The sequence below is a fragment of the Prionailurus viverrinus genome, chromosome B1 (assembly GCF_022837055.1).
Source record: "Prionailurus viverrinus isolate Anna chromosome B1, UM_Priviv_1.0, whole genome shotgun sequence".
In the NCBI taxonomy this organism is placed as follows: Eukaryota; Metazoa; Chordata; class Mammalia; order Carnivora; family Felidae; genus Prionailurus; species Prionailurus viverrinus.
In genome coordinates, this window is record NC_062564.1 from 15,668,808 (window position 1) to 15,690,706 (window position 21,899).

Sequence of the window (21,899 nt, forward strand, 5' to 3'; positions counted from 1 at the left end):
CACTTGTATATCAAAGCGAATTTTCCCACAAGAAATAATGGACATTCGGGTGATTCATTACACAACCCAAAAATATTCATATAAAAATGATTACAGTACTGAAATACAATACAATACAACAAAGAAAATACAGAATATAAAGAAAAATAAACAAATTAACCTGCACTTCTGTTTGCAAACTTCATGGCTGGTGTGAGAGAGACAAGACACAGGAGGGTTATTGTGTAGGAGACTTTCACTATCACTAACGGATGTTGACTGCAATACAGTATTAATAAACTCTTGTCATTTACTGTATTTCACGTAACTGGCAATAAGACAGCAAAGGAAAGGGTCTATATCTGCAGGCAGCCTGACCTAGAAGGAAGCAAAGCATTCCTAAGCTTACTCTTGGATGGAAAAACAAGGGACTGTCCATAGGTGCTTGGAAGTGACATAAAATACACAAGTGCCAGTTGTGGGCACCTTCCAATGTTCTGAAAGATCACTGATTTCTGCAAACACCACAGCCTGAGACCAAGCATCCAAGCGTGGGAGATGATCACCCACAGTCCCACAGCAAACGCGTGTGAGATAGAGAGAGAGAGAGAGAGAGAGGAACCATTGGCTCGGTTGTGATCATGTGACATCCGGCGTCTCATACTACTCATATTACAAGACATCGCTCATTTATCAAGTGAAAATTTATGAGAAATGTTTGCTCGTCTTGCAGAACACTCCCAGCAACAAGTTATCCGCAATCCAAGCTTTTACCATATTTTCTATTGTCAGATGCGTGCATTGTGTGCACACTTTCCATCGCCGTTAACCCTTTGTGAATGCTCGTTAAAGTCAACAACCTTGTAATCTTAGCGTACCTAGGGAGGTTGGGAAGAATTAGGGACAGTGGCCAGGACGGGTGAAGCATGGGTGTGGGAAGAGGGCTAAACACACAGGAGTGGAGGGAGGAAGGTCTGGAGCCCTGTAAGTAGCCTGGGCATTGTGAACAACCAGAGGGTGCTGGGGGATAGCAGAGGACAGGTGATTGCAGAAATTCTGGAGGACATCACGGTGGGAGGAGCGTGATGTAACATACTTTCATGTTTGGACAGTGAAAAAAAACCCACCACTATTGGAGCACCTGGGTGGCTCAGCAGGTTGAGCATCCGACTCTTGGTTTCGGCTCAGGTCATGATCTCTGGGTTGTGGGATCAAGCCCTGCACTGAGCTCCACACTCAGCGTGGAACTGCTGAAGATTCTCCCTCTCTTTCTCTCTCTCCCCGCCCCAACCCCTCTACTCTGCTCCCATTCTCTCCCTTAAAAAAAAAAATGTTTGATAAAACAAAACAACAACAACAACAACAAAAACCCACCACAACGACTGCTTTTATAATACAGATGTAGAAAATAAAGAACTACAAAACATCTTGGACCTCGGGATGAACTGAATGCTTGGGCACAGACACTCCTCTGTGGAAATATATCTTCCCCATGAAATGGGTTGATGTATATATTAACTTCATGTTTTGGAATTATTAGTTTGATTTTCATTTCTTTATTTTTGAGAGACAGAGAGAGACAGAGTGTGAGCAGGGGAGGGGCAGAGAGAGAGAGAGAGAGAGAGGGAGACACAGAATCTGAAGCAGGCTCCAGGCTCTGAGCTGTCAGCACAGAGCCTGACGCAGGGCTTGAACTGGGCCGCCCAGGTGCCCCTATTAGCTTGATTTTTAAGTGAGAATATTATTATTTACCTTATAGGTTTACCATGAAGATAAGAGGTAAAGAATACGGAGTATTCATATACATTTATGTATACACTTACATATATACTTACATATACACTCACATATACGTCCATATCCATACATACACACACGCTTATCATTTCTTACTGGGCCTCTGCTTTCTTTCAGGGGAGCTCTTCTGTGGAATTTTCTGTTCAGAACCGTGGCCACCAGAGGGCAGATGAAGACCAGGACTGGAGGTCTGAAGATGTAATTGGAGACCAGAGTTCACATTTTCTGGTTCCAAGTCTGTTCGAGATTAGTAAGGCTACGTCTCTTAACTACCTGTTGCTCAACTCATTTTTCCTTGTCATGTGCATTATCCTTTCTTATACGTCAAGCTCATGCCTTTAAGTCTCCCTGAAGGCAAAGGGTATGATATTCTCGTGTGGGAAAGAAAATAAAGGAAATAATTTCTTTCTCAAATTTCCCTTCTGTGTTTTTTTTTTTAACTTCCTGCAGCACCTACTAATTACTGGGTGCACAGGAATAACCCACTGAACTTGGCAGCTCTCTTTGGGAAGAAACTAAGGTCGTTATCTGTGGTAAACAGACCAACTGCTCACCATCTGTAACAATGACGCTGCGAAAGGAACTGAAAACGTCCTGCGGGGCAAGGCCAGGGCCAAGAAGGAGGAGACCTCGGCTTGGACGTTCCCTTTATGACAAAGAGGAAATAAAATTCAGAAAGGAAGTAGTACGCGGTGTATTTTTCAGTTGGGGGGCAGGAAGAGTTTTCCATCGCCGCGAACTGCGATGATGTTCGATCCCTCTGCGTGTCACAAGCTCTCGGACGTTTCCTTGGCTCTGATACCCACTACTGAACTTATTTGCCGTGCAACCAACGTCCTACTTTTTCTAGACCTAACTGGCACTGCCCGCAGCCAAGCTGAGATCACATGCCTGACCACTGCATCATGACCTGCAACGTCACATGTTTCAGATTCCATTCCCAGCTCCCTGCAGGGCTGCGTCTGGTGCGGGAAGCCTGGCAGGACCATTCCAGCAAAGTCCAGGATTTCTCTGGCCAAGCAATAGCTGATTCCAACCTGCAGAGGAATTCGTTTTATGACTCAAACTTGCGAAAGGGACACATGAGCGCACAAGCGAGAAAGAGGAACCAAAAGAACACCCCAGAGGAAGAGATTTTGGTAAGAAAATTAAGAGAAATAAAATCTCTACAGTAGAAACTTTCTTTGTCTCTATGACTCGCTCCCAAGCTGTGGCCCCCCCCCCAAAAAAAAAGAAGAAGAAAAAGAAGTTTCTGAAAACAGTTCTCATCCTTTTAATGTCCTTGCTCTCTGACACGACTTTTGGGTGGCCTGAGGACACACAGTTGTGCAGCTGACCTTGTTCACAGAGTTCAGGGCAACCGGAGTCCTTACCTCAGGGATCCTTCACTGCTCAGCTGAGAAAGGAAAAGAGCCAGAGTACCATCAGCCAGACAACCTCCCGCCAGACGTACTTCCCTCTCCAACCTCCAGGTGACACAAAAACCTTCTTTCTGGAACCTTCTGTAAGAGTAAACAGCTACCCCTACCCTCTGGCTGCCACCCTGTTCTCACAGGCCAGCCTGCTCACCCCTTTAACCTTGTCACTTAGCATAAAGAAAATCACTACCAACCACCCTCCCTCTCCACCTCACACCACTGCCAGGCCGCAAACATGCCAGGCTCTTTATTTCCTAGGCTCGGAGAATGGGAGAAGGCTTCCCAGAGGAAGTGGGATCTACAGTTTACCTGGAATAGGAGCAGGAGCCAGCTAGGCCAGGGTAAGCGTGCTCTAGGGAGACAGAGCATGTGCAAAGGCCCAGTGGTGAGCGAGCATGTGACGTATTCTGGAAGCTAGCACAAGTTCAGCGTGGCTGGAGCAGAGGTGGGGAGGGAGCAGAAGACGAGGCTAGGGACATCAGCAGGGGTCCTCCAGTTCCTTGCTCCTCAAAATGTCCTGCACAGACCAGCAGCGCTGGCATCCCCTGGGGAGCCTATTCGAAACGCACAATTTTAGGCCCAGCGCCCAACGTGTTGAATCTGCATCTGCATTTTAAGATCCCCAGGGCATCTGAGGCACAGTAAAGTCTGAGAAGGCCTCCTCTAAGTCTTTTAAGCAGTTCAGACTTGGGAGCAACAGGAACTTTCTGAAGGTTTAAACAGGGCAACCACATGATAAGACTTATGAGTTAGAAAAATCACCCTTGCTGCAAAGCAGAGGAAAACAGGGTGAGTCAGTAGAGACCAACACAGAGACAAGGCGGCAGGAGGCCAGCGAAGAGGCCGGTGCAGTGGTCCCAGTGGAAGACAGCTGCCACTCTGGGCAGCAGGAAAGGGGGAGTGGACACATCCAACAGATGATAGGAGAAAGCTTCAGCAAGACAGTGGCAGCCCTGGAATCCCTCCTGGGTGCACCACCTGGCGGGGTGGGTGGGGGCGGGGGGGGGGGTGCCGGGGGAGCTGGCGGGAGTGCAGCAGGGTGGGGAAGGCGTTATCAGTGGGTGTGGGAAAGCACAAGACTCTTAAGGGAGAGTCCCTCTGTGTGTGCACAGGCTGCAGATGTTGCCCAACGCAGAATGTGAGCAAACCGGTTTCCCACACACTTCACACGTGTCCCGGACCGTGCCTGGGGCTTAGGTGCCCCTGTGGCAGGGCCCCGCTGCTGCTCTCAGGACTTACCCTCCGACTTTGGCCACATGCAAAGCAGGGAGCCTGCCCAGAGCTCGTGGGGGAAAATCCAGCAGCTTCAGTATTTAGCAAGGACAATTTCTCTTAGGGAACGCTGACATTCCCCTCCCCCCGCCCCCACGAAAAAGCTCGACGAAAGTGAGTGGCTAAGAACTTGTATTTACCCAAAAACAAAACCCTGCGTCTGGCCAAGAACAGAACATCTCTGTACCTTAAGAACAGTGCCGAGAAGCAGAATTGAGCCAGCAAGACGCCTACCATTTCAGCAGGCCGGCAGTGAGAAGTTAAAAGTCAAAAAGGAAAAATGTGGATTTTTTTTTTTTTTTAATGCCAAATAATGGATAAAGGGTAAGGTGGGTCGATTTCCCAGTGACTCGTGCTGAGCGAAGGAGGGAGTTCAGATTTGGGCATCTCCTCCAGGACCCCATGGAGAAAGGGCTGCCCTCGGGGACCTCACATCTGCAGACTCACGTGGTAACAGGGGCTGCACTTTCTCGGCTCTGGGCGCTGAGGCTGCTCCGGCCGAGGACGGAGGAATGGCCACTTCCCGTGGTACATGCAGAGGGGGCTGGAGGTGGAGGGATGGGAGGGACGCTCGGTCTACAGCCGTAAGGCCTTCTGCCCTCTGTCCTCCTGCCCTGCCTGGCAATCGGGACAGACTGGCAGACTTCTCTCCTGCTTCTGCTGCCAAGAAAGGGAAAGATCACTGGAAACGTGGACGAAAATTCCAGAGTCGATGGCATCTACCCGCCTCCACCTTGTGACATGAACTAAGCTGCCAACTCTCCATTTACAATGGAGAGATTAGCTGTACCTGAGGACTGTCTAATGAAGGAGACTTGTCTGACACAGTGATGGGCATCACACCAGGGAGGGGGAGGGACAGCAAAAAAGTTGACCGAGGCAGAGAGGTCTTGCAGTCGGAAAACTCAGGAGTAGTTAGCTGATCTCCCTGACTTCCCCGGAGCCTCTGTCCCCACCGCCCGCCCCCCACCCCCCCGGCTTCTGCCCTTTCTGCCCTGCTGGAACACTTATGTCCACGGTGGCCACCACTGCAGAATCAGCGGACGTTCCTCTGTCCCCTACCTTTTGATAGCATATGACATAACTGATCCCCTTCCTCCCCGAACCTTTTCTCTCTTGGCTTCTGGAACACCCCATCTTTGGTTTCTGACCTTCTTCCACGGTAGGCCATTCTCAGTCCCCATTGCTGGCTCCTTAATTCCCTTTCAAATAGGCGAGGCCGGTTCTGTCTTAGACCTCCTCTGGTTCCCATCCAGGTTTTCTGGTCCCCCAGGGTCCCCGGCCAAGTCTCTTTCACCTTCTGTGCGCTGTTGGCTTGCCAGTGTGTTATCTCCCGCCTCACTGTCTTCTGGGCCGCACACTCCTGTCTTCACATGCTGGTCGGGCAGCCACCTCCAATAGAAACGGTCCAAATTCGACCCCTGACTCCCTCCCCCCAAAACCGATGCGAGTCTTCCCAGCTCGGTGAGGGCGGGTGCACGTCCACCCCCCTGCGCTCACATCCTGAACCCTCCCCTCCCCTGGTTCCCCACGCGCGGTCCCCCCCCCCCCTCCTCCTCTGTCTTGGCTGCCACCAACCTGGTTCAAGCCACCATGCCCTATGCTGTCCTCACACGGTCTCCAGGAGTGGTCTTTGAGAAGGGGAACTCAGGGAGGGTAACTCCTTGCCTCAGACACCTCTTTGGTTTCCTCCTGAACCCAGGGTAAAATCCAGATTCCTTCCTGGGCCGCAAGGCCTGCTAACTTGGCCCTCCTTCATCTCTAACTTTTCCCCAGTACTACACTTTCCCTTGCTTATGATGCTCTAGCCTTACTCACTTTCTTTTGGGCCCTGGGATGCATCGGGCTCTTTCTCACCTCAGGACCTTTGCACTCACGGTTTCTGCTTTTTGACCTCCTTCCCCAAACCTTGCAAGGCTGGTTCCCCTCCTCCTTCTTCCCATCATCCCCCGCAGTCACCTCCTCAAAGGGACCTCGTCTGACCGCAACACTTAAAACAGGCCTGTGGTCCCCTCCCCAATCCTCTAGCAATTGTTTTCGTCAGAGCACCATCACAATATGAATTCTTGTGTTTGCTTTTTTGTTTCCTGTGTGTCCGTCCATCTCTGTTACACAGGGAGCCTCGTCAGGGCGAGGATCCTGTCTGCTGAGCTCACTGCTGTGTCCCCACGGCACAGAACTGGGCCTGGCAATTGGCTGAGGGTAAACACATAACTGTGGACTCACCCCCTGCCTAACAGGGGTTTGTGAGGACTGAATGGGGACGTCAGTAAGGAATGCACACTGGCGGGCACACTGGCCGTACCAAATCCATAGCCCCTGCAGCTGTTACTGAGGAGGGTTTCTAGAACTTCCGAGGGACCTCATGAACCTGCCGTTGGCCTGTGACCCAGCTTTCCACGTATCATCTTCCTCAAACAGAGCGGCCGGCTCTAGGAAACTTTTAGTCCTTGGTGGATTTGGGGTTACCAACATCACAGAGAGCAACTCTAATTTCTGAGAAGCCGTAAAACCGGAACAAAACTCTGGGAGGTGGTGTTAGCTCTTGCCAGGACAAAGAACAATCACAGGGCAGGAATCGAAACCATCTGTACCGAAGCTTCGAGGCAGAACTACTGGCACCGAGGAATAACTCCGCCGGCAAGTCTCGTCAGGAAGTTCACGGTCTAGGACAAGAAGAAACATCCATGGCGTGGGGTTGAAAGCTTGGGTCCGGAGCCAGACGGAGTCCATGCCGTCTGGGCGTGGGACACTGATCACATTATCTGTGTGCTTAGGTTTCCTCGTTGTAAACTGGGGACAACGGTAGCATTTGGCTCCAGGGGTTGTAATGTAAAGTGGGTCATCTGTGTAAAAATGCCAAGAATCGTGCCTGGCACGGGGCGACGTCCAAAGCATTTTAGTTATTATTATTATTCCAAGTAATCTGAAATGTGGGAGTGGGGCAAAAATATTTACCAAGTGCCAAATATACTTAAAAACAAACTGCTTTTCTGAGTTTAGATCTAGAGTGAGGGTGGGTCACAGCTGGGGCCTGCAGGGAGGGGCAGGAGGAGCCGGGAGGGCACAGCCACTAAAGCGCTAAGTGGTTTAGCATTTCTGCCCTACTCACACCTCCTCGCTAGGGCTCTACGGGGGAGACTCCTGCTCTCTGGCTGTTGTGTTGTTTTGTTTCAGAGAGAGCATGCACAGGGGAAAGGAATAGAGGGTAGGAGGGAGAGAGAGAGACAGAGAGGGAGGGAGGGAGGGAGGGAGAGAGAGAGAGAGAGAGAGAGAGAGAGAGAGAGAGAGAATCTTAAGCAGTCTCCACGCTCAGCATGGAGATCGACACAGGGCTCGATCCCACAACCCCGGCTGGGATCATGACCTGTGACGGGATCAAGAGCTGGACGCTCAACCGACTGAATCACCTCGGCACCCCTTTGGCTGTTCTTGAAAGAAGCTTAACCCCCAGGGCATCTGGACGGAAGAAAAGACTGCCTCATTCCAAGTCAAGCCCCTCGCTTCTGTTCTGGCTGGGATTGAGACACAGACCACAGGGCTTTCGAGGTCTAGTTTTGATTTGTGGGATGGAGTGTCACTGGGTATCTACTGCCGTTGAACAGGCACGGACCCCCAACAGAGCACCATGAAAGTTAAGAATCGAAAGGCGGTGTTAGAACTCCCAGAGCTCAATAAAACACACAGACAACCCAACTTGTAAAAAAAAGAAGAAAAAAAAAAGGGCAAAGGACGTGAAGAGGCATTTCGCCAAGGAAGATGGACAAACAGCCAATAAGCACAGGAAAGGGTGCTCACCCTGACTAATCATCACAGAAATGCACAGCGAAACCATGATGAGATAGCTCTTCACACCCACTCGGATGCGCACTGTGAAAAACACAGAAACCAACAAGAGAGGATGTTTACAGACAGGATGCGGAGAAACTGGAATCTCTGTACATTGCCAGTGAGACGGTCAGTGCAGCCGCTGGGGAAAACAGTATGGTAATTCCTCAAAACGTAAGCACAGAACTACCCTATAATCCAGCGATGGCACTTCTAGGTAAATACCCACCAGAATCGAAAGCAGGGACTAAAACACGCTCCCAGCAACGTTATTCTCAATAGCTAAAAGGTACGAGCGACTCAAATATCCGTCAACAAACGAACGGATAAAGAAAACGTGGTCTGTGCACACAATGGGGTATTCCTCAGCCTTAGAAAGGAAGGAAATCCTGACACATGATACGACCTTGAGGATATTGCGAACAGTGGAAAAACCAGTCCCAAAGGACAGCTACACCGTAGGATTTACCTAGGGTCAAATTCATGGTGACAGCCAGTAGATTGGTGGTGGTTGGAGGCTGGGGAGAGGAGGGGATGGAAGCTAGTGTTTAATGAGTAGAGCTTCGCTTTTGCAGGATGAAAGAGTTCTGTGGACGGATGGCGCTGATGGCCGCACAACGTGAACGCACCTGATGTCTCTGAACTGTAGGCTTGAAAATGACTAAGACGAGGGGCGCCTGGGTGGCTCCGTTGGTTAAGCGTCTGACTTCGGCTCAGGTCAGGATCTCACGGTTCATGGGATCGAGCCCGTGTTGGGCTATGTGATGACAGTGTGGAGCCTGCTTAGGACTCTCAAAATAAATAAATAAAACATTAAAAAAAAATTAACTGGGGGCGCCTGGGTGGTTCCAGTCAGTTAAGCAACCGACTTTGGCTCAGGTCATGATCTCACGGTTTGTGAGTTCGAGCCCCACGTGGGGCTCTGTGCTGACAGCTCAGAGCCTGGAGCCTCTTCAGATTCTGTGTCTCCCTCTCTCTCTGCCCCTCCCCCTCTTGCACTCTGTCTCTCTCAGAAATAAACATTACACAAATATTTTTAACGATTAAGATGATACATTTATGAATAGGATACAATTTTTTAAAACAAGGATAAACCCAACGTGTACATCAGCTTCATTATAAGAGAAGTTTTATTCAAAATTCCAAGTATTTGTTCATATTTACATGGGAATCCCCTATTTAAATGGGATTTATTTAATGAACTCCTACTGGTGTGCAAGCCATGTTGGGCACGAAGGGAGGGAAAAGGAGGTCATGTCCTAGTGTGAAGAAACTCACATTTCCTCAACTCAGGGGAAGAAGAGAAAGATGAGGGAAGACGAGATAAGGAATTTAATAACTCAAACGAAAGGCACAACGTGTTTGGAGGCTTTCAAGAGATACGCGCAGAGGGCTTGAGCTTGAGAGGGAGAAACCAAACATCTCCACACCAAACATGAGATTTAAGGGAGGGAGCGAGGGCAGGAGGCGGATTTCAACGTCACAGACTCCCTAAGGAGCCGGGGGCGGACTACAGAGCACCTGAAGAGGAAATCTTTACAAGGAGAGCACAGCGTGGAACCAGAGGAAAAGGGAAGAGAAAACGGCAGCTGCTGTAAGCGAGACATCTAAAACAGTGCTTCGTAAGAGAATTACTAAAACACACAGAATCAAACCCAACTACAGCCAGTGCCTCCTGAAACTCGACTGCCCAGCAAAGAATTTGCATTTCCAAGAATATCTGTATTGCTCACACCACGGTTTTCTTCACCACCCAACAGGGCTGTCGCCAGACAGCCCAGCCAGGGGCCCCGGTTGGCCCCTGTAAGCGTCTCGAAGACACGGGAGGGCGGGGCTGAGGCCGAGGGCCCTTCCGGCTCCCTTGTGCACATGCAAGGCTATCCCGAATATTACCCCTGACACGAAAAGAGAGGCTTTCACCCACTTGAAATGCAGAAATATTTATTTTGGTTTCCTTCATTGTTTTTGGAAATTCTGTTTTGGTTTATAAAACATAGAAAGAGCCAACACTTAAAGCAAACATTCAAAACCCCAAGGTGACAAATTATTGACTTTGTGTGCAATTAAGAATACACGTACGAAGTTAGGCTACCAAATAGTGTTACTACAATGACAATTCTTTAGTGCAAACCCTGTTGTGCTTGTATAATACATGGACGCTCACAAATCCAAAACCAACTGCTTTCGGTATCGAAATGACAACTTGATTCAGTCACACGTGGCAAAGACTTGCAGTAAAGTGAAATGCAGCTAATTTCCCAAATTAATTTAGAAAAAAAAAAAATCCCTTGAGAAGTTAATCCCAGGAAATGAATTTTCCAGATTTCTACATCCTAGAATTTTGGCTTGGCAAATACATTTCATAAAAATCAGGTAGCATTGTAAGAGTGTTTATTACTGTCCATTTTAATAAGTACCCAAGTAGATCTATTCCCTTAATATTTTGAAAGACATGCCTTGCCTGAGAGTTTACTGGGGGCCGGGGGAGCCCGTTAATCACAACGTAATCTTCTGATATGAAAACCACATTAAAACTCCATCGGCCATCACAAATAGTGACTGGTTCGGTGAAGATAAAGTGAGCAGTTACACAGGCGTCACAGTTGAGCATGGTTGACCCAGGTGATTTTATTTACTTCTTGAAATGCTTCTCTTCACTGCAGAGTCTAAGGCAGATTTTTTAATAACCCCTGGGAAGGGATGGAGGGAGGGAAGCGGGCGTAGAGAAGAGGGTCTGAGCGCGTTCTGCCCCATGGATGCCAGAATCCATTCATTCGCTCAGGTGAGCAGCCATTCATCGGAGACTCCGTAATCTGTGCTCTTTTCAGGTGAGTCTGTTCTGTCCTTCTCTGGGAAACTTCTGCTCCTACGGGACAACAGGGACAGCGGGGAAGCGTGCGCGCTCCATACCCCGGGATCAGAGGGGTCGTCAGAGTGCGTGTGAGGCGGTGAAGGGAAGGAGGCAGGGATTAAAAAAGAATCTCTGGTCCACTTGTGATGTTCTCCAGCTGGGACAGTTCTTGTTTTTAAGGGACAGGTTCCCTCCAGGGCACTGTACTCGAGAGCAGCAGACAAATGCAGAATTTGCAGCAAAATCCTAATCCCTTGGTTAGAAAAACAGGGAGACAGAAGTTTTCACCCGCCTTTTTTTTTTTTTTAAACTGAGGAAGTCATAAATAACTTAGCACATTTATAGTTCCCCCTTTACAATTTTAAGGCTCATTTTGGAAATTGTGTACCACCATAAGCATGGTCTGCAACACGAGGGAACTGTAAGGCAGTGTTCCACGTCCTCTAACATTCCTATGACAAGAACCCCGAATGCACAAGTCAAACACGGACGCTCCCTTTCCTACGCGTGCTCTAGTCAAAATTACCAACGTGAAGGCCATCAGTAGGAGACGTTGGAGGTGTGTGGTTTCTTTCTCACGTTAAACTTTGATGGTGGAATAAAGTTCATCTATCTGTGACCTGAAATAGTTCCGAAGCTCTGGCCGTTTAGCCTTCATTGTTGGGGTCAGGAGGCCATTGTCGACAGAAAATAATTCGGGGTGGAGAGTAATGCCTTTGACCTGCAAATAAATGAGGTGATTGAAGCAAAAACGAGGGCAGACACAACTTGAATCTAAAAAGCCCGTAGACCTGAAGGGATGGAGGCCCTGTGGCCGGTCCAGTCCCTCCGACTCAGGCCAGCCGGCTCTGTCCACACGGCGTAGGGGCTATGCCCACGACAGAATCCGGGCCTGGATCCCAACCTCCAGGAAAGGAGAATGCCTACTCCTTGGTTACAGAAACCCCCTCCCGCTGCCGAGCCGCTCCATCATTCATTCCCCGTGGCTTTCTTTAGGTCACCTCGTGCTCCACACCTACTCACACGAAATCCTCAAGTCGGAAACCTGTTTTGCAGGGGTTCGTGCGCCGTGATGAAAGTCTTACCTGTTCAAATGGTTTCAGGCCAGAGTCCTTCCCGAGCCTCACCATGTCTTCTAGGACGGCTCTTCTGACATCCTAGTAAGGCAAGAAAACAACACGCTTGCTGTGCTGGAGGTCCCTGGAGGCAGGCCCGGCGCCAGGCGAAGGTCCGGAAGGTGGACCACACGCTTCGGAGCCTTACCTTGTTCCTGCAAAGTTCCTCAAAGGAGCCTGCAAATCCTCTCTTTTGGGCCCAGGGACATAACGTCTCAACATCCGGTACCACGATTGCGATGAGAAATGCCTTTAACACAGACGAGTGAGTTAGGACACGGCTTGATGCAGATACTCTGAGATAGTGCTTCTTTGTCATCTTGTACCACGGACCCCGGGAGGATCTGACAGAGGTCACGGACGCTCTCTTCAGAACATATTCCAGCCCCAGGGGTCGATGGAGCCCAGGTTAAGAACTCCCAGCTGTAAACTACACCCAGCATCAGAAATTTTGCGATTAAATGTTTTAAAAGGGCCACTGGGCATCAAAATCTGACAAAACCCTAATTTGTATTTACTTTTGCATATTATATATATACAGATTTTAATAAAACTGCATCAAATAAGCAAGTGGGGCAATAGATATCATCAAATAACTGCTCTAAAAAAGAGAGAAAATTTATACAGATTCATTTTCTTTAAATCTTTCTGATTCTGTCTCCCTCTCTCTGCCCCCCCCCCCCACTCGCACTCTGTCTCTCTCTCTCTGTCAAAAATAAACAAAACATTAAAAAAAGGGGGGCGGGGCGCCTGGGTGGCACAGTCAGTTAAGCAGCCAACTGCAGCTCAGGTCACGATCCTGCGGTTCATGGGTTTGAGCCCCGCGTTTGGCTCTGGGCTTACAGCTTGGAGCCTGGAGCCTGCTTCCGATTCTGCGTCTCCCTCTCTCTGTCTCTCCCCCACTTGTGCTCTCTCTCTCTCTCAAACATAAAACATTAAAAAAATTTTTTTTTAAATCTCTAACGCCTTTTTCTTTTTTACAATTTAGTAACAATAAAACTAAATAAAAATCAAAGGCATGGTAAGGTACCAGGTCAAAAAAAACCCAGTACACACTCAAAGAAAAATAGGTGTATTCCTTACAAGATAAGAAAATATTCTTTCGAAAGTATTTAAAAGTCTCAAGATTTGAAAAAAAGATGAACTTTCAGGAAACCAGACCCCTTTCTCTTCCTTGCCATCATCCGCCCCACAGTTTGCAAAGAGACGTGCCCCTACAGCGTTGACCTTGGTTTTCAACTTTATGTATATGCCAGTTCAGAACCACCACTGCTCAAAAACAGTTCAGGAGGCACAGCATAGCTACGTTGCGTTTAACATGTTTGAAAATCCTAAACTTTCTCATAATCAACGTTATCAATATTTCCTTTCATAATTAAATTAGAAGCGTATTGTACCCACTCCCTCATATCTTTTTTTTTTTAATATGAAATTTATTGTCAAATTGGTTTCCATACAACACCCAGTGCTCCTCCCAACAGGTGCCCTCCTCACTCCCTAACATCTTTATCCAGCTCCCCTTGGTACACCAGGCCACTCGAGCCAGGTAAAATAAAAATCTGCAATTTAAAGAGAAAAACTCTTCTGGATAAGAAATGCCAGGCAGCAAAAGCCAGTAGTACTCTGGCACGTCGCACATGAAAGTCAATTCAATACCCATCGCCAACTCCCCGTGGCACCGAAAAGCTCCGGAGCACGAGGCCTGGCCGTGCCCCCGTGACATGGCTCCCGGGGCAGAGGGCCCGTACCTGCAAGCTCTCTCCGTACACAAACACCTGAGCGACAGGTTCGCTTCGCACGTAGATGTTCTCAATCTTCTCCGGTGCTATGTACTCTCCTTGCGCCAGTTTAAATATGTGCTTTTTCCTGTCGATAATCTTCAAGGTACCATTCTGTTTATTAGAGGGGAGGGAGGGGCTGGCAGTGGCTCCGCGGCTGGTGCCCCCTGCCCCTGCCCGCCCCGTGTCAGTCACACACAGTTCAGGGCACTTTGCACAGGGCATCATTTAATCCTGGTAACATGGCACAGAGGCGAGCTATCAGCCCATCTGAGAGCCAAACTCAGGCTTGGAGAGACTAAGTGACTTGCCCAAGGCCAGTGAGTCAAGTAGAAAGAGAGAGAGAAAAAGAGAGAGAGAAAAGAGAGAGAGAGAGAAGGGACCCCAGAGCTCATGCTTTTGCTTCGTCCCTAGTAGCTTGCTACCTATCTGGCTCCCCAAGAATGAGTCCTGCTCCTTGAGAGTACAGACAGGGACGTATCCTCCCAGAGCACTCTGTCTGCACAGAGTGAGGGCTCAGTGGATGTTTGCTATAGACAGGCCGAACGCCTGCTTCCTTTGTCATTGTTTCGGGGCGGGCGGGGGAGGGGACTGCTCCCGGCCCCCCCCCCCCCCCCCCCCCCCCCGGGGCAGCGTCGGTCAGCTGCCCACACAATAACCGTGGGGAGGCTACAATCTCTGCGCTAGACTGGCCAGATGTCAGGAGTGCCCGCCTCTGGTAACCCAAACCTCACCCCATTCAACCCATCCCCATCCCAGGGTCATTCTTATGCTTCCAAAAGTCAGCTGTTGGGGAGTTTCTGTGGTTCTCTCATTCCATGTTGGTTCTGCGCCATTTTCACAAGGAGTAGACTGAGGTCCAGAGAGATTATGAAATGTGTCCATTAGCGCCAGAGCCAGAATTAGAACTGACACGTAATCCCTCTTGAACTTGGAAAGAGGGACTTAATTTATTTCTGAATAACTGGGGTATGCTGAAGTCTGAATTAATTGGCTCGGTGGGATGAGGGGCGGATTTTCCACTTCACTAAAAATTTCGGGGAGTATTGTGCACCTTAAATCTAGAAGAATCGACCAATACACAATCATGAAAATTATATTAGCCATTTCAGTGCTTGTAATTAAACATAGTAACCACTTAGAAAAAGCAGTGGTTGGTACCACAGCAAGCAAAATTGGCCAAACCTATGGATGCGGCTTCGTGTACATGACTCTCCCCCTTATGGTGGACTCTGGGATTTCTCTACATAAATTTAAGACCAAATCCAAAGGAGCTGGCCTAATCCGTGGAACACTTATCCTGTTTGTAATGAGATGGCAGACCGAACAAACGCATATATTCACAAATTCTTGCCCACCACACCTTCCCGGAGGCCTACCACAGTGCTCCCCACACCTTGTTAAACCAAGGCCTTAACATCGAGGTCCAGCCCAGATAGATAAAAGGCCATACGGAGTCTCTCTGGATTTCAAACGGGAAGCAGCCACCAGAATTGATGTCAAGCATCAAAAACAAACCTATTTGTTATAGTTAAGATGAAAATCCTACCCGGGCACGCTCAGAGTGTAAGCGTGCGCCCTTCAGGAAATGGAAGAGCCTACACCATACCCCCTTGGCAGGAAAAGAGAAAAATGAGGCCGCCCCCTACAACCCATGGGACATTTTCTTCCCTATGGCAGAAAACAACAGTCTCTGGGAACAGGGGAGGGGAGAGCTTACTGGTAACCACTTTCCAATGTCCCCTGTGTGTAACCAGCCATCTTTATCCAGAACTTCCGCCGTTTTTGCTGGGTCCTTCAAGTAGCCTTTGAATACATTTGGCCCTTTCACACACACCTGAAGAGGAAAAGAATGGAGGGGGGTGAGGAGAAAGTAGAGGAAGGGGGTGAAAAGGTACAAACTTCTAGTCAGAAGAGAAGTACCAGGGACAGAATGTGCAGTGTGGTGACTACAGTTGGCACTATTATGTGATATATTTACATGTTAAGAGATGAGGGGCACCTGGGTGGCTCAGTTGGTCAAGCATCTGACTCAGGATTTTGACTCAGGTCATGATCTCATGGTTCATGAGTTTGAGCCCCATGTCAGGCTCCACGCTGGGCTTTTTCTCTCTCTCTCTCTCCCTGCCCCTCCCCTGCTCTCTCTCTCTCTCGAAAAAGAAGTAAACTTTAAAAAAAAGTTAAAAAATTAGATCCTAAGAGTTCTCGTCACAAGGAAAGAATTTTCTTTTTTTCTTATATCTATGTGAGATGATGGATATTCATGAAACTTATTGTGGGTAATTCACTTCACAATATACGTATGCCAAATCATCACGCTGGTTAGCTATTGTTTTTAATGTTTATTCATTTTGGAGAGAAAGAGACAGAGCGTGGGTGAGGAAGGGGCAGAGAGAGGGAGATACAGAATCTGAAGCAGGCTCTAGGGTCTGAGCTATCGGCAGAGAGCCCAACACGGGGCTCGAACCCACAAACCCTCACAAACCATAAGATCATGACTTGAGCTGAAGTCAGACACTTAACTGACTGAGGCACCCAGGGGCTCGAACCCATGAACGCTCACAAACCGTGAGATAATGACCCAGGCTGAAGTCAGATGCTTAATCGACTGAGCCACCCAGATGCCCCACTGTGCCGTTTAAACATACAGCACATACAGTGTTGTAGGTCGATTACATCTTGACGGAAGTGTGGGGGGAAAAGATAATCTGTTAACAGCATTTACTGGGGGCTGTCCAGAGAAAGCTGGTGTGTGTGTGTGTGTGTGTGTGTGTGTGTGTGTGTGTGCACGTGTCTCCACCTTTAGCCAGAAGCCCTGAATTCTATAACCCAGGAGTTACCAAAGCCACGCTGGGATCTTGGGGGTACCTCCAATGCTCCTGTTTCCTTGTCTTAATGACCTCAGCTGCAGTCAGGTTGTAGGGCTAATGCTTGCCTGAGGTTCCTGCTCATAGCTGCTGGAAAGCCCCAAGGGGGGATGAAATCGCTTTGAAGTCATTAGGCTTTCCTTCCGCTAGCCAGTAGCTCACTAACAGGTATCCAGGGCAATTAGCCCACCAGAGCTGTGCTCTAGACCCTGAAGCACTGGAGCCTTTGCACGCTCTGAAGCCCAAGTCCCTCTGGTGTCTGATAGAAGAGATGTTAGTGGTACCCCTCCCGCATTAGGAACCTTCAGAAAGAAGCCTGTTGGATCCCGGAGCACCAATGACATCAAGCTCAATGCCTTTACACGACAGTGCCGAGGTCACGGCAGTGCAGGGGTCACGGCCGGCTGTCAGAGGAATGGCGATGAGGGTGAATGACGAGGGGCGGGGGAGGGGGGTTCACTTACCTCGCCCTCGCCCTTGGCTGCCAGGTAGTTCATTTCTTCTACATCAACAAGTTTTACAAAATTACAAGGCATTGGGGCACCAACGTGGCCTGCATGTTCAATAAAAGAATGATCATTCCCAGGAGGACTACTAATACCCTGAAGCCGAATTACTTTTATAGCAAACAAGCCTGCTCCTGCTCATAACAACAACAGCTGGTGTAAACTTCTGTTTTCTCCCATTATATCCTGTCCCTCCCCCCCCCCCCCCCCCCCGCAGGAAGTGAACATAGAGTGTTTATTCTTCAAAGAGAGACAAGTATTCAAAAGTCTTTTAGGGACCTCTCCCAAGTTTGGTGCTCCAAATTATTTTTCAGAGTAGAAATAATTTGGCTGCTGGTTTTAAGGGTTTTCTACAAACACCCGGAAGCAAGCTTTCTAAAAGTTCCACTAGGCTCCCACGATCCGATGGCTTCTGCTTATCACCTGCCGCCTCTCTCTCAACAGACTTAACATCCCTGCTTTCTGTAAGAAAACAACACAGGGGTGCCTGATGGGCTCAGTCGGTTAACCGTCTGACTTCAGCCCAGGTCATAATCTCACGGTTTGTGAGTTCAAGCCCTGCATCAGGCTCTGTGCTCTCAGTACAGAGTCTGCTTTGGATCCCCTGTCTCCCTCTTTCTCTCCCACTCACACTCTCTCTCTCTCAAAAACAAATAAACATTTACTAAAAAAAAAAAAAAAAAGAAAGAATATGTGCAGCTTTGCCAAACCTGGTTTATTCTCTCCCACACCCCCTGGCTCTGACCAAGACCGTCTTTACTTCCTTACATATGGGAGAACTTGTTTTAGATTTAAGTTTATTAAAATAGGATGGTGCTTATTTTCACAGCTAACTCAACTCTCCTGCCCAACGTGGTTCAGATTGGGGTTGTCTTTTCCCAAACAAACAAACAAATAACAGAAATGAGATAGGTTTTAAGAGCATCACAAGGAATTCCTCCTATGTTTTAATAATTTTTGCCTAAGTTAAACCATGAAAAAGGGTCACAGACAGTTGGTGGGAGTCCCAGCAGAATTGTGCTACCAGGGTCTCAGACACTAGAATCCATGTTATTAGATCGCGCTCGTATTTCTAACACGCCAAATAAATCAGTGGGGTCTGCAGAGTGGAGAACTCTGTACTACCTGTGTGCTACAGAGGAGAGCACAGAAACTTTGCAGTCAGACCTGGGCTGGAATCCTGGCTGCAAAGCCTACTGCTGTGCAAATTCTTATACATTATTTACATGCTTTTTAATCAACAATCACTTCCTCTCCGGGGTCACAGGGCCTGCTTCACAGGGATGCGATGAAGTGCACATGATGTACATCTCAAGCACCTAACACACAACCTCATCCATGACAGCTGCTCCATCGATGACTTCTGTATTTGCCTCTACTTGCGCCTTTTTGGAGAAAGGACTTGTTTCTTTTGCTCTGCGGTCTCGACACCTAGCACGGCACCCAGTGTAAATTCAATTCAAATTTACCAGCAAGTAATTAGACCCCAATCAATTCCTTGTAGGCTGTGTTGGGCCCAACATTCTGAACCTGGTAAAAAGGGCATCATGTCTCAGCTGTCAGCCTCAGAATCTAGGTACATTGTCCCCGTGTTACAGCTGGGTCCTCAAAGCACATCCTGCTCTGCCACAGCGGCTGTTCTCCACCAGGCGCCCTGATTTATGAGGCTGCCCCAAGGGCCTAATCACTTGAGACACAGAACTTAAGGTGGTTAATGAACCAATGATGAACCCAATTCCAGTAATTCTGGTTGGAATAACAGGCTTCCAATAAGCAGTGGCCCGCTATGTGTACCTGCTGTCCAGTCTCCAGGCATGGTCAGGCAGCACCCGGCAGTGCATTCGGTCTGTCCGTAGCCTTCGTAAAACTGGACCAGCAAGAGATGAAATGTTATTAAAGGAAACAGTCACACCCATGCTGCAAGTGCACAAATCATTAAGTTCTTGTAACTCCTGAGCAACGGCTGACCGTGACCATAGTGAAACCTCTTTTTAAATGTTGTACAAGTAAAACCTTGGATGGCAAGTAACTTGTTCCGCGAGTGTTCCACAAGACGAGCAAACATTTCTAATGAATTCTAACTTGATAAACGAGCGATGTCTTGCAATAGGAGCAGTATGTGAGGCCGAACGTCACATGATCACAGCTGAGCCAATGATTCTGGAGATTTGCTTTGACATAGGAGTGCTTTGGATTACAAGCATGTTTCCGGAACGAATTATGCCTGCAAACCAAGGTTTTACAGATGTGGTAAATTTGTAGGCTACTGCTACAGCTTTGTTATGGCACCCAAACATCTTCACCCCCAACACAAAACACCAGCCTGTCCATGGTCATCTTCTTCTACTTAACCTCCTGCAGACAGGCCAGGGGGACACTGACATGGCCTGACAGGTCACACTGCACACCACCCACTCGGGAATGTCCTGGCTCTGTGAGCTCTCGGCTCTGCCCCACGCATGTCTTATATGTCACCCAGTCTCTCCTGCCTCCCCCAACCCCTTTAAGGCAGGTTTTTCTCCATGGTTTGCAAGTGCGGCTTATCGCTTGCGACCCATTTCTATACCTCAGGCCTGGTTAAAGGCGAGTCTTCTGGACTGTGCTTGACCCTAGAGAAAATCACACAGTCCGTGGTGGCCACAGACGCATCTTCTCGCGCCTCGTGTTAAAGATATACATGCTCCTTTCTCCGAGCAACCTACGCATAACACGATCTTCCCAGCCAAAATAAGACACCGAACTGTAAGGATGACTTTTGGAAAGGAGATTCCTGGGCTTGGAAAAGGCGGAGACAATCGGCTGCAGTGACGCCCATCTCACCTGACAGCCTAGCGCTGCTCTCAGAAACGTCAGCACGGTGGCGGACACGGGCGCGGCTCCTGTGACCATCAGCCTGACCTTTCCTCCCAGGCTCGACTTACAAGGCAAGGAGAGAGGAGACAGTGAGGGTCAAATGGCTGCACGTTGGTGGGCTTCTCCAAGACACCTTTTGGGAACCCAGTACCCCCAATCCACCACTCCTTCTCCGCAGCCACACAGAGCTCACCCACGCACACACAATTCACAGGCGTTCAAAGGAGGAATGCCTGGCTGGAGCTGAAGCGACACCCTTCACTCTCAATGGGTATGAAAAGAATAACCCAACACCACTACTTGTGGGTATTGTTTTGTTTTGTTTTTTTACTTGCAATTAAAAAATATTATTTATTTATTTATTTTTTTTTTTTAAATTTTTTTTTTCAACATTTATTTATTTTTGGGACAGAGAGAGACAGAGCATGAACGGGGGAGGGGCAGAGAGAGAGGGAGACACAGAATCGGAAACAGGCTCCAGGCTCTGAGCCATCAGCCCTGAGCCTGACGCGGGGCTCGAACTCCCAGACCGCGAGATCATGACCTGGCCGAAGTCGGATGCTTAACCGACTGTGCCACCCAGGCGCCCCGAAAAAAAAAATTATTTTTTAAATGTTTATTTATTTTTGAGAGAGACAGAGACAGACCTTGAGCAGGGGGGGTGGGGGGAGGGGGAGACAGAGGGAGACACAGAGTCCTTAGCAGGCTCCAGGCTCTGAGCTGTCAGCACAGAGCCCAACACGGGGCTCGAACTCACGGACGGTGAGATCATCACATGAGCCGAAGTCGGATGCCCAGCTGACCGAGCCACCCAGGTGCCCCTACTTGCATGTATTTTTAAGGAATTAGCACAAGAGTGTGGTGGACTGGGGGCAACCACCACATTTTTTGGCATTTGTTTGGACATAATATCGTTATTCCACATTCTTTACCACTTGTGCCTAAAAAATGACATTAAAAGTAACATACCTGTTTCAGAAAGCAAAGCAAAATAAACAATTAGAAAAGCTCTAATACCCTGATTCCTTTCCTTCCCTGCCATCTCACCACGTTGCTCAGGTTTATACTGGATACTGAGGTTTACTTAGTGGCTTGGCCCTTAATTTTTAGAAATGTGCCAGACTTAATAAAAACATGCCATTCTCTCTTACCTTCATACTTTGCTTTAAAAAAAAAGAGCCCTCATAGAAACTCTGAAGCCAAAGTTAGTTTACATGACAAACAACAGTTTTGAGTCTGTCACCTGTATCTTGTGGAAGATCAGTTTGTCCCACAGGCTGTTGTTTCTAATGATGCCACTGCGAAGCTCTGATTCTTTTCTCTTGGAGGCAAAGTCCAGGAGCCATCGCTTCAGGGTGGTGTTTGCCTGCCCAAAAATCTGATGGGTCAAGAAAAGAGAAGGTTTCAAAATGACGAGGATGGCTAGAATCAGAAAGTCAGACAGCAACAGGTGTCGGCAAAGGTGCGGAGAAACTGGAACCTCCCCCCCTACGTTGCTGGGGGTGGGGTGGGAAATGTCATACAGCTCGGTCACTTTGGAAAGTAGACTGGCAGTTCCTCAAATAGTTAAACACAGAGTTACCATGTGACCCGGCAATTCCGCTCCAATGTAAGTACCCAAGAGAAAAGAAGGCA

General features: G+C 48.5%; 1 protein-coding gene across 5 annotated transcripts in view; it reads right to left on the bottom strand.

Moving 5' to 3' along the window:
• Positions 1 to 10,218: 10,218 nt before the first annotated feature.
• The window catches only part of ACSL1 (acyl-CoA synthetase long chain family member 1), a 72,387-nt gene continuing 60,706 nt past the window's right edge, over positions 10,219 to 21,899 (bottom strand). For 4 of the 5 annotated variants that reach the window (XM_047855497.1, XM_047855495.1, XM_047855494.1 and 1 more), the window contains 9 exons: positions 21,508 to 21,642; positions 20,232 to 20,327; positions 19,206 to 19,278; positions 17,370 to 17,458; positions 15,759 to 15,875; positions 14,009 to 14,152; positions 12,409 to 12,510; positions 12,231 to 12,302; positions 10,219 to 11,866 (listed from right to left, as the gene is read on the bottom strand). In XM_047855497.1, coding sequence (XP_047711453.1) covers positions 11,726 to 11,866; positions 12,231 to 12,302; positions 12,409 to 12,510; positions 14,009 to 14,152; positions 15,759 to 15,875; positions 17,370 to 17,458; positions 19,206 to 19,278; positions 20,232 to 20,327; positions 21,508 to 21,642 — 969 coding nt within the window. In that variant the 3' untranslated portion in view covers positions 10,219 to 11,725. The remainder of the gene's footprint in view (positions 11,867 to 12,230; positions 12,303 to 12,408; positions 12,511 to 14,008; positions 14,153 to 15,758; positions 15,876 to 17,369; positions 17,459 to 19,205; positions 19,279 to 20,231; positions 20,328 to 21,507; positions 21,643 to 21,899) is intronic. The other variant, XR_007151502.1, reaches the window with a different exon arrangement.